Source organism: Podarcis filfolensis, assembly GCF_964270895.1.
Source record: "Podarcis filfolensis genome assembly, chromosome: 12".
Classification (NCBI taxonomy): Eukaryota; Metazoa; Chordata; class Lepidosauria; order Squamata; family Lacertidae; genus Podarcis; species Podarcis filfolensis.
Window position 1 is genome coordinate 24,860,288 of NC_139614.1, and position 12,998 is coordinate 24,873,285.

Genomic DNA, 12,998 nt, shown 5'->3' on the forward strand with positions numbered 1-12,998 from the left:
GGCCACCAATTCCTAGGGGGTGAGGAAAACACCAGACAAGCTTATTTTTACAGTTCAAATTAATTTCAAGGCAACTGAATTTCAAAAACTACTTGCACATAACTTACAATTGGTTAACTTAGAAGAGATGCACTTGTGTGTAGAGAGAGAGCTGTGGTTTACTGCTGTGAAAAATATTCTTAGATGTAAAGTAACAACTCATCTCTCCATACAAGTTGATCTACACAAAGGACTCGATAAGAAGTTATAGAAGGCCATGGTTTCCCACTTCATGGAACAAATTGTAGCAACCTGTTGACTTGCATACTCTCCCTTTCCTGTCCTTTGCCATATGCCAGGAGAAGATGTTTAGAAGCACTCACTTCAACTTTTAAACAAACCGCAACTCCCTATTACATCTGAACTCAGTTTTGTGAGTTCAAGCAAATCACCATTTCGTAAGTCAACAAAACAGGATCAGAAACCCAGGTTTGAACTTGGCTTGTTGAAATAACTAGAGTATAAGCAACCACAATCCCCAAGGGTTGGATTTACTTAGGAACTGTTTTGTTTTCAACAAGAAACACATATTTTCAGCCTCTGCCCTAGCACACATGAGAACAGACTCATTTGAGACTGCGGTTTGCCATGCTGTGTTAAACATGGTGGGAAACGTATGAATGGGCCTTAATTTTAATGAATGGTACTAGAATGCAAGAAAGTAATGCAGCCTGGTTTTGAAGACACAGGGCTCACCCACACTTCCACTTGCCCTGTGCTTTCCAGGCATGGGTCTGAATGGTTTTGTCCTGGGAAACTTGATTGCCAGTTGGTCTGATTCAGCGGGAAACCACAGGTTTTCCCAGGGGAAAGTCGCAGGCCAAACAGGGTTGTGGATGAACCCTGACTATGGGGCAAGATGCCATGTAAAACATAGGGTGAACATTCTACCTATCAGAAACATGGAGGAGGTATGGCAAAGGAAAACAAATGAAGAAACAAAGAAGAAAGATGCAAAATGCAGAGTTGTCCAATGGGAAAAGAAAACGTGTTTGCTTTTTGCTCACCTTATTATCATCCATGACAGTATTGAGCGACTCAATCCACATAGGATCGATGTCCCCATCTAAGACAATCCACTTGGGCCAATTATGGGTCATATTAGCTTGCTCTCTCAAAAGAGATGAGAAGAGTCCTGAAAAACGGGAGGCAAATATGTTACGGGCAAAGGAACTTTTAAATGATGAAAAATAAAAAAATAAAAATCCAACTGGGGTCCAAAGAACCCTGGGCACAAAGACTTCCAAGTACGTCCTGGAGTTTCCCTGATTTTTTGTTCTGGCTACAGAAAGCATATATTATACTTGGAGGACAGAATTCAAAAGCAGAAACCCTTTGGGTCCAGGCAACGTAATCTATACGGCAGGGGAAAAGATTATACATCCTGACATCAGAATCAGGTTCAGCAGTCCTACCTGTATACCAAAATGCTGACAGCAGAACTGTGTGACTAAGTCCTGGAATACTTTGGCAACTGAGAGAGGACATGGAGTATATGATGAAGAAGGTAAGATTGTGCAGGCAAATAGCTTGATAACTAAGTAATGATCTGCATGTGAAGTCTGCCTTAGGGCAATACCACCTCAGACTGTAAGTGGGGAAGAACTCTAGTTTAAATACTTCTCTCTAACTGCCTGCATGTAGAAAAGTAGTGAGGAGGGTAAACAGAATCTTTTTAACATGCTACATTTTGTATGCAAAGAAAGGGTTTAAGAACAAAAAAGTTGGGATTATTCAAGCATGATCTATCCTACCCATCGCCTGCAGTATAAAACGGTGTGGCCCCAGGAAGACTACACCACGTGATTTCTCTGTATGAATATCCTAGCAAAATAAACATCAGTTGAGGGATATTTTGCAGGAAAACATGAAGAATGTGCAGTGAATGTTACATTAATTAAAATACATCCTCTACTTGCCATCTTTCCATTCTCGAGTAGCATGATGTATGAAACCAAAGAGTTCATCAGTAGTCACAGCTTTGGGGTTCAAGTCATTCCAAACAGGCTTCCGCTTCATGTTCCTATAAGTCCTGTTCAGCGTTTTCAGAACCTGATGAACAGCCAGGAGAAGACTCTCTTGTTAGGATCCAGGTTTCAATTTGGGGGGAAAGTGTTAGGTTCTTATATAAATATTGACACTGCTTTTCCAGTTTTCCATAACGTCTTGGGGGGAGAACCAGATTAAACTAGTTCCCACTTAAATCAAAGAGACAAGCTGAGTCATGATTAATTCCTGCCCCCCCCCATTGATTTTAACCATCCTAAATTCCACTGCCTTAGTCTGAACTCAACCCTCAGTTTACAACGTTTGGATTTATGGAGCCCTGTTTTCTGAGTCTGGGGACAACCACCTTGAGCTCCTTGCAGGAAAGGTAGGGTATAAAAATTCAGCAGTAAATTAAAATTTAAGAACTGTAAGACCTTTTGATGAGAAATGACAATGGGATGAAAAAGATGTGGGAGCAATGGCTCTAGAAACCTACATTAAACTTACCTAAATACTACCGCACTTTCTTAAGGCTTTGAGACTGAGCAGGAATAATAGGAAACTAACAAACAGAGGAAGTATTGTTCCCGAGAGAGAATAATTGTTGGGGGAGGTCCCAGAATCATAGTATTCCAGACTGCTCCTGCTGAGCCTCTGCTTCCACTATAAAAGGAAGCCACTCCAAATCATTACCGCCCCCTAAACACACCCACACTTAAACTTTTATTTTTCCACTGGATTTTGTCTTTCCCATCTGGGTGACCAGCTGAAAGAGGAAGGGAGGAATCCTTTCCTAATTAAGTGGTTGATGTATGTGAACTAATCCCTGGGTAGTTTGAGTCTCAGGAAGGGTGGGGGCAAAGTTACATCTCTGTCATGATTAGCCTGACCATAAGAATGCTCAACTTTTCACTTTAAAATCAGAGTTGAGGGGGATGGCTGAAGTGAAGCATGCAGTGTTATGCCAGCTGGTGTAGAGCTGCTTTTTTTTTCCATTTGCAAAATCTGCCATAAAAAAATGACTGTTAAAGCACCATGCTGTACCTTGCTTTTTCCAGTGCCTGCATTTCCGACTACAAAGACAGAGTGACGCACTGCCAGAAGCTCCTCAAGCTGAACAATCTGTCAAACAGAATTAATACACAGCCAGTGGTTTTGTTTCCTTGTCCTCCCATTACCACCGACACCAATTACCTCCCACAAAGCAGCTTCCCACCCTCTCCTGTAGTCAGGAATTTTTTTTCCTCCAAATAACTTCAAACAGGATAACCTGAAGATGGCACATTAGTCTCTCAAGGCCCTACACCCAGACTTGAATGAATGAATCAGCCTCAAGAAATGAAAACAAATCTCCCCATTCTTTTTTGTTTGCTAAGCCACAAACCATATCCTGGTAAAATAAACAAAACACTAATGTCAAATGTCACTGACTGCTTCATGTCAAGTAACTACAGGACGGGTGGCAAATGTAGGTGAAACTCCTCTTTCTAGGCATCTTTTAAAAGTGCACAAGTCCCTTTTCAGGGACTGAAGAGGGGAAAATAACAACTAAAGGGGCAGCAAGACTTACAAAATGAATTCAAATTAGCTGGCCAAAAAAACTATAAGAGAGATAAAGGTAAAGGTAAAGGGACCCCTGACCATTAGGTCCAGTCGTGGCCGACTCTGGGGTTGCGGTGCTCATCTCGCTTTATTGGCCGAGGGAGCCGGCGTACAGCTTCTGGGTCATGTGGCCAGCATGACTAAGCCGCTTCTGGAGAACCAGAGCAGCGCACGGAAACGCCATTTACCTTCCCACCGGAGCGGTACCTATTTATCTAGTTGCACTTTGACATGCTTTCGAACTGCTAGGTTGGCAGGAGCTGGGACCGAGCAACGGGAGCTCACCCTGTTGCGGGGATTCGAACCACCGACCTTCTGATCGGCAAGTCCTAGGCTCTGTGGTTTAACCCACAGCGTCACCCGCACATGCAAAACTGTGGGTTGGGCTGATCCAAGCAGACTCTTTCATTGGAGCATAAGGCTGGCAGCACAGGTCTCTGCTTCTTCTCACCAAACATCCCACTATGGACAGCTTCAATCTTAGTCTGAATTCCCTCATTCAGGGCTACTGTCCACAAATGAGACACAACAGTGGCCTTAGATCTCAAAGTTTGACTTCTAAATCATATCATGACTGCTGTTTCTAATGGCCTGTCTGCAAACACGAGAGTTGGATCCACATGAGATGGGCTGTGATGGCTTCTTCTGCTTCTGTGATTCACAGGGAGCCTCATCCTAACATTAACCCATCTTCTCTAAAGGCAAGCAAGTGCGGCTGCTGTGTTTAAAATCTTCAGAGGCACAATTTGAATGCAGATAAGAAAAAGAAATAGAACTCTCCTACAGTACAAAGATTAATCTATCTTTCTCTTCTATTTTGATTGAATAAAGGGACAACAACAAAACAAATGACAACCCCAGCACCTCAAATTCAGTACTATGTGAAGAATGAAAACCTACTATTAATAACCACTGGTCACTGACAAAAATCTGAGCAAGTTAAGAACATTTGGCAGTGAGAGAAGGAAACATTTTCATCACTAGACAGGACCAGTAGCTCCTACATATTATTTCAGAAACCCAAATCTTTACTTATAACATTGGCCTGCACGTGTACAGGAGTATTACTGAAATACCACCACATTCAGGACACAATAGGAATGCTATCATTGTACACAAGCATAACCTTCACATTCAACACAACCTGTCTGCAATTATTTTTTGATTGAAATTCTTAAGGGGTGTAATTAGAGGCAATGGATTATTTTACTTTGAGAATAAAGCTCTCCTCAGGCTGCAAGCGAAGCTCCAGGGTAGACTGTTTAACCATCTGTTCAAATTGCAAGTCCCTTTTCCTTGGAACATCCAGAGCCGGAAACAGGTCACTGATTAAGCCCATGAAAATGGGGATATCATCTGTCACTATCTTGGGCAAGTTGAAGTCCCTTAAGGCTCGCATAAGTACCTGGAAAAGGACAGTCAACCACACATTATCACACCTGCAAGAGCTTTCAATCAACAGAAAATACTTTTTTGTAGTAACAGTGTTGAAGAAGCATTCATTCCTCTGAGTAAAGAACAAATATGGACATTCATTAAAAGCAGCGGTGAGGAACCCTCAGCCCACAGCCTAATGCCCTCTGGACCATTACTGGGCCAGTCTTGCTCTGCACACCACCCCTCAGCGCATCACTTTTCATTTTCAGTTTTGTGTGTGCTCCAGGATGGAGGCAATCCAGAGGGGGTGGAAATGAAGGTGGGAGGAGGGTGGGAATGGGAACGAGAGGAGCAACGGAAGAAGGAGAGAGGAAACTACGTTAATGTGGGTGGTGAAAGGAAAGAGACAAAATAGACTGAGGAATCACAGAGATTGAGGGAGATGGGATAGCAGAGACAGACAGAGGAAGTGTGCTATGCAATCTTGCAACCCACTTTGGGCTCCATTTCTGCCCGCTGCTAGCATGACAAATTACCCCTAAGGAAATGTGGTCTTTACCAGAAAGTAATGTTTCTTACTCCTGCTCTAAAGAGGTAATTTTATAATTAAAATCAAACTGTGGGAAAAGCTATTCCAACATTATGTTTATGAAGCACCAATCTGTGCTACTATGCATACCTGATCTTCAGGTCTAGCCTTGTCTGCTCGCTTCAGTGAGCCGGCAACTACCAAAACAGACTTAACAGCACGAAGGCCCCAGTCATAATGATCCTGTGGTGAAGATATAAGGGGGGAAAGGTTAAATGCTCACCTGTGAAACATGGTTAAATAAATAAATTCTCAAAATCTGGGAACCAAAGTTGCTCTGCTACGCTTTTCTTTTTGATGATATTATGAGTGTTGCCTATGGTGGGGTGAGAAAAAATTCTATAAATGAGAATATTTAGTCAAAGTCTCCAAATCCATATAGAGGCATCCCACCCATGTCATGTGCAACTGTGCATGCGTGCAGCATCAGAAACCCAGAAGTGGGGGGAAGAGACCTGAAGAGCCTCAACAAAGTCGCACTGTGCCTCCGGTTCGTGAGGAGACCCTCCCTGGAGCATTACTCTTTGGAAGCAATCCTACGCTCCCTGGGAAGATGGCTGGGGGGTGTCACAGAATGCTACCACAGTCCATCTAAAGTGGATCCTATTCTTGCTCTGCCATGGATTCTGTTCCTCACCACTGCCACTCCCACTATAGGACTGCTCTGTTGGGCACAGTTCTGCTTGATTAGGGAACTGTTGTCTTGGTAGGGTAAATCTATATGCATTATTACAGTCGTACCTCGGAGGTCAAACGGAATCCGTTCCGGAAGTCCGTTCGACTTGCAAAATGTTCGGAAACCAAGGCGCGGCTTCTGATTGGCTGCAGGAAGCTCCTGCAGCCAATCAGAAGCCATGGAAGCCCCGTCGGAAGTTTGGCTTCCAAAAATAGTTCACAAACAGGAACAGTCACTTCCGGGTTTGTAGCGTTTGGGAGCCAAAGCATTTGACTCGCAAGACGTTCAGGATCCAAGGTACGACTGTATTATGTATTTCATCCTGTTTGTATCAATTTTATTGGTCTGTGACCATAATATGAATTCATTAGTAAGATTGTTACAGGTTAGGATTAGGGGTCCTCAAATAATTGCTGTTTCCTTGCCTGAACCTTTTTATTAGCTCCTTCCCTTTTGAGTTGCTCCTTGCTTTCAGAACCCATCTTTTTTCTTTCACCTGTGTCTGTATCCTGCTTTTCACTCTTCACAGTGAATATTCTTCCCAGAATATTGTAGTGTTACCAACCTTACCTTTTGCCCCTGATGTTATGCTTTCAGGTTCGGGAACTCATGGCTACTAATCTCAAATCACACCAGCAACTATGTGTTCTTGGAGCAGACCCCTTAGGCTCATGGGCCACTGATAGACTATTGTCCTCAATGCTTTGAGGATTCACTGTGGTAAGCAATGGGCAGAGGCCATATATAACCTGGCTTGCAACGTGTGCCAATCTCAAAGAGACTCTTGTTTTTGTAGCAATCCAGCAAATGAAAAAGAGATTACTTGTAATATACTTGGAATCAAGTTTCACTGAAAATCAATGAAGGTTACTTCCAAATAAACATTTTAAGAGATTAGAATGTAAAAAAATATTTAATAGGATTACATAGGCAAGTCTTTCCTTTGGAACATTAGAATGCTTACAGATTAGAAGAATGCTTACAGACTAGAAGATTGATTACAGTAATCAGAACCAAGCAAACATTACATTGTCTAAAACAAAACACCAACACAGAAACTATTTCAATTGTTTCCAATAATGCTGAAATAAATGAATAAAGCTAAACTAAATCAATATTCAACAGACATGACAAAGTTGTACATATGAAAAGGTAAGCAATTCCCTTTTCATTTAATTCCATCTGTTCTGCTTCATCTGTTGTAGGCTACAGGGCTTTACTGGGAGAACATAAATAATTTTATGGGGCCCCCAATGCATGTAGATGTGATATATTGCAGATAATGTGTGCTTTCTCAGATACTGTGAATAGCTCGAGTAATTTTTTTGCTTTCAAAAGCATCCTAAAAGCATCCTACATTTTATTTTGCAAGTTTATATTGTAGCACAATACCATTTGATTAGCATGGGAGAAATCTCAAGGTCCAAAAGAGCTCCCTTACCTGTTTAGAGAGAAGTTCTCTACAGAGAGTATACAAGGTAATAAACTTCCTGGCTAACAAGCGTGCATCAACAAACCCCTCAGCAACCAGCATAATTTCACAAATTAGTTCAATGTCAGGGACAACCATTGCACAGGGTCTAAAAAAAGTTGTAAGAACCAAAGACAGGGATTAGTATTTAAACATTGTGAGAATAACAAATGCCCATCTCACCTAAATTCAAGACAGTGATGTCTACAAACATTTTAGCAGAGCTCAAGAGAGTCACAATTATGTGTGTCACTCATTGCTAACAAGCACTATTCAAAGCAAAAAAATGGCTAATTACTCGTTGGCAATTATTAGCATTTCCTACTAGTGCTATTTCAAAGGAATCAGCTGACGGTGTAGGCTTTGCAAGTCCCCTATAGACAAATCATGAAAATATAAGATGCTGTTACAGGGAATCTGCAAGATAGCCCTTTATGTTGGTAAAAAGCAAGACTAGACAAACCAGCAGTTTCAACTTGATTTCTTCCAGAATGGAATTCTGGCAAAATGATACCGTTCCCAATAGTTCTAATTAGAGTGTGTGTAAAATAATAGTTTATTAGTTTCGTGATGTGAGACCAAATAGCTAATTCAAATACTGCGGTAAGCACTTAACACAGATGGTTTTGGAACAGCAGGTTATCTAGTTGGGGGGGGGTGGACACCTCGGATCTGGGGGCCAGATGTGACCCGCCAAGCCTACCTGGACCTTGGGGCTCTTCCCAAGCCATGCCCTTGAGTATTTTTGCTTGGCTGAAATGTGTCTTTGAACTGGGACAATACCTCTTGCTTGTAGCGTGTTCATAGAAACCTCCGAATTTTGCATGGCTAGAATGCGACTTCCTTTGTACAGTTGGCCACATCTGTTGCTTTGACCATTTTTGCTTCTAGCTCAGCCCACCAATGGCATGCAAGCCCCTGGAGGGCTTCCTGCCTACAAGGAAATGTGCCCCTCAAGCTAAAAGTGGTTCCCCGCCTTGATCCAGTGAAAGGTCATTGAAAATAAGTCAGTATCAGGCATGGAAGAGACATATTAAGGCAGTTGCAAAGTACAGGACTGTCTGAACTGTGGATCTCATGTGCCATATTTTAAAGATCCGAAACAAGAAACCAAAAGTCTGTCCATGGAACGGAAAGCTGGGAACTTACAAAGTTTTTTTCTTGTTTGGGGTGAAAAAGACATTCAGGAAGGAATGTGCTAAGTCCTCCTGCTGCCCAGGAAGGCAAGGAACTTCTGACTAGCTCTTTGTCCTGCATCATAATAAATGAGTTGTGGGCCTTTTTGTTTTTTTTTAGTAATAGGGAGATACTGGATACTGTTCAGTACTTTAAGAGAATTCAGTCAGTTTTAGGTCTAGGTTTTCATCCTAACTCATTTATTTTTGTATTGCAACTAGATTTTTCACAGAACAACTTCTTCTACTGCACACTTAGCAAAGATACGGAAAGAATTTGCCTCCCTTAGTTAAGCTATCAATACTGCAACTTCAGAAAACTCTTTCACACAATCATTGTGCAACAAGTCAAGTGCAAATCAAACAACTGACATTAGGTGGCATAAGTACTCAGAATGTGAATTGGCTTCATACTTGCCTGAAAAGAGCTTTGAGATTTTCAGGTAATTCTGTTCGGCCTGCATAACCTGGGTTCATAGTAATAAATATTCCAACCGATGCTTTCAGTGCAATGCTTTCTCCAAGGAATAAAAATCTGCATCAATTGCACGATATAAGGAAAGAAGATGTAAGGAAAGAAGGCTGAAATTGGTTGGGATTTAAGCAATTCTCTTTGACTTCATTTCCCTCTCAAACACACACACACACACACACACACACACAGAGAGAGAGAGAGAGAGAGAGAGAGAGAGAGAGAGAGAGAGAGACTGACTCTCTGTGGCCAGGAACCAAATTCACACAGCTAGTTCTGAATACCCAAGATGATTTGGGCCTTGTGCTTCGCTGCTCACTTACCCCACTCTGGTATTGCATAGCAGAACTTATTTTGAAACTGAGGTGACTTTCGAAACATTCCAAATGAAAATAAAATGTGCTAATGCTATGCTATGGGAGGAATGCTGTTTCATACTGGACAGGGTAGGCCTAAACCTTTCAGAATGCCTAAAGTAGTTTGATTTCACTTCTTTTCAGCATTCCATACAACAGTATCAAACAATAACTAAACAATGGGTTGAGTCCAGACCTTTAGGTCACATGTTCACCCCAGTGAAATCCATGAAATTTAAGTTAGATGTAACAAGCAGAGCAAACCTATGCCTAGCTGGGGAGCAGGTAGATGAAACAGAGCGACAGAGATGTCGCATAGACCTGCCAGGGCAGATGGTAGGGAAGTAAATTCATACCCCCATTCTTTTCTGGTGCCAGCTCCATGCTGGCATAGCAGAAAGGTTCAGATCAGACTCCTCTCCAGGAGCTAGACTTGTATAGGATCTGGCAGATCCATAATTGACCCTGCTCCACTTCTCCCACACACACCCAGGCTCCCTGATTTGAATTACAGTATTTGACAATGGTATTTTCTGCAGAAGAGGTCTCTGCGGTGGAGGTTGGCATAGGTTAACGGACAAGGATGTCTGCTGAATCATAGCCCCTTCCATCAGCACAGATCATGAGTAGATCTGCAGCCTAGCTTGTGTGACTAGCTCACTTTGGATCTATCCCAACATGAAGTGTTAACGGTTAAAAATGCTAAATAGGTCTATATATTTTCCAGTGAATAGCTAAGCAAAACAGATTCAATTAATAAACAACCCAAAATTCATAAAAATAAAATTCACAACTAACAAGGGGGTAATACACCGCATCATATGCCAGTCAGATTTTTGGATCCGATTTCCAACTAATATCACATGATGAGCAATCATTGCACTTGTTGCTCCATGACTTTAATTGCATTTCAACTTTGAAAAAATGCTTCATAACTGTTGTTTACGGAGGTATAAAATATTTCTATTTTACACAGTGGAAACCAAGGCCAAGAAATAGTGCCTTGTCCCAGGCCACATAATCTGTATATGACACATGCGAGACTAAACCTCCCAGGTGCAAGTTCAATTTCTCTGAATCCATTTTTTATTACCAAATATAATAAATAAATCAGAAGAATTAGGCTTAGCAGGCTGTCACAACTGATACACAGGATTAAAAAAACCCCCAATAAAACAGCAGCAAATTATCCTCATTCTAGATATATAGAAATATAGACTGACAGACACAAATGCAAATGCCTTTTCAAAGAGGATGTGTAAGTTCGCACCAGTGGGTGGTTTCTTCATATGCTGCATCATCTTCAAATTACATTGAATGCATTAAACAATTTTGAAAGATGTATCTATTAATATACTCACTGCTTTTTCTTATTTCTTATGGCATCATGGATAGTCTTTACTTGCACAGCCACAACGGAAAGAACTTCTACTGAAATTCGGTTGAATTCGTCAAAGCAGCCCCAAGCACCTGTCTGGGCCAAACCTTTATAGATGTTTCCAATGGACTATAATAAATAAATGTATAAAATTCAGATTTCTTTATGAAAATGTAAAGTTTTTTTTCTTATATGTAAAGCAACAGTTAATCATTTGTTGCATTTATAAGCTGCCCATGTAAATGAGTGAGTGATATACAACTAATTAATCACAAAACCCTGTATTATTGCACTTCCATCTAATTTATCTATACTGGTTGCCTGGTTATTCTGTCTAGTGCATTCAAGAAATGACAGCATTATGCAGAAGATGACACTGAACTGTGCATATAGGAACTGGCTTTGTTCTACAGGAAGAAGCAAATAGTTTGCAATTTGGGACGTAATTCAGGGGACACACGTTCCAATGGTGTGCCTTGATTTTCCTGAACACAAATGAATTCACCCCCTTTTTACTGAGCTGTTAAAAGGAATCACAGCAATATCCATGTAAAAGAGAGGAGGATAAAAGGCAACCTTGATGCACCTATTCTCTCCCTGCCCCCAATTTGTGGGTTTCATTCCTATGGAGATAAGCTGCAGTTGGGGACAATGCTGTAATGGGATGTCAGGAGCAAGAAGAAGTTTGAGGAGAGGGGTGATGTGCAGGCAGAGGGCAGGAGGTTGATCCAGAGGATCAAGGGTCAGAAGTTTGTGGGGTTCTGTGCCACCCATGAGGCAGGTGCCGGGCATGGTGGAGGAGTCAAGAGAAGAGACCAGGCAGCCAGAGACGGGGGAAAGGAGGCAGAAAGAGAATTGCAGGGCATCTCAGAGGTGGAAGAGACTGTGTCAGTCCGAGAGAGAGCCATGCCTTTCGAATCTCCCATATCCGTCTGTCTCCATGCACAAGGAATCATAGGGCACTTGTCCATACTGCGTCAGATAAGTGAGTTTAAATAAGCTGAAAAGGGTGTGGTAATGCTGTTGCTCCAACTATCCGGGTCGGAGCCTAGGACTGTAGAGGTAGATTGCCTAGCCAGCTAGTTAGCAGGGGCGGCCTGTATAACCCTTGCCCCTTAGGAGCTGATGTACGGTAACTAAGGGCTTTGCCAACATAGAAATAAACTTCCAAACAATTATCATAGGACTGCATGCTCTCAGGACATGGGAACAAAATCTGCTCTGCACATTTTGATATTTGGTGTCCCAGCTTTGCGTGGACAAGTGGAGTCTTCATAGGTAAGATTCACCTTCAGTTGTGTGGGCAGGCCAGTCCCTCCCCATACCTGGCTGATCCCCTGGCAACGCCTCCCCAGGCGGGATTGGGCAATTGGCTGAGGTAGGCAAAGACCTCCAGGTATCCAGCCTGGGGAGAGCGAAGCCAGCCCATACTACCGGAAGCCACACTAGGATCCGGGGAGCTGCGTGCGACCATGTAAAAGGCGCCCCCCATTTGATGTGGCGAGCGGTCATTCCATCAACAGTGGCTACAAAAAGAGATGCAAAAGTCTCTGTGCGCGTAACAACACACTTATCATGACAGTCTTCCCTCATACAGCATCCCCTCAATATGGGCTCAGCACCTTGTAATCCATCTGTTCAGAACAGTTGAAGACATAGACCATCATCCCAAGCGCATGGCCCAAATCCTTAGTTGTCTCTGTTTTGCCTGTCCCAGCTGGACCTGCAGGAGCTCCACTCATTGTTAGATTAAGGGACTGCGTAAGAGTGATGTAACACCTTTAACAAGCAAAAGCACAGTTACTATTAACATGCCAACAGCCTATTACTTTAGTGGCTGACATTCCAAATCCACAAAAATGCAGTGACATTAT

At 42.2% G+C, this 12,998-nt stretch overlaps 1 protein-coding gene across 4 annotated transcripts in view; it reads right to left on the reverse strand.

The window, feature by feature from the left end:
- DNAH11 (dynein axonemal heavy chain 11) overlaps positions 1-12,998 on the reverse strand; it is a 143,273-nt gene that overhangs the window by 82,083 nt on the left and 48,192 nt on the right. For all 4 annotated transcript variants that reach the window (XM_083578396.1, XM_083578397.1, XM_083578395.1 and 1 more), the window contains 9 exons: positions 12,747-12,903; positions 11,108-11,253; positions 9,337-9,453; positions 7,714-7,852; positions 5,687-5,779; positions 4,841-5,035; positions 3,073-3,150; positions 1,959-2,091; positions 1,047-1,174 (listed from right to left, as the gene is read on the reverse strand). In XM_083578396.1, coding sequence (XP_083434522.1) covers positions 1,047-1,174; positions 1,959-2,091; positions 3,073-3,150; positions 4,841-5,035; positions 5,687-5,779; positions 7,714-7,852; positions 9,337-9,453; positions 11,108-11,253; positions 12,747-12,903 — 1,186 coding nt within the window. The remainder of the gene's footprint in view (positions 1-1,046; positions 1,175-1,958; positions 2,092-3,072; positions 3,151-4,840; positions 5,036-5,686; positions 5,780-7,713; positions 7,853-9,336; positions 9,454-11,107; positions 11,254-12,746; positions 12,904-12,998) is intronic.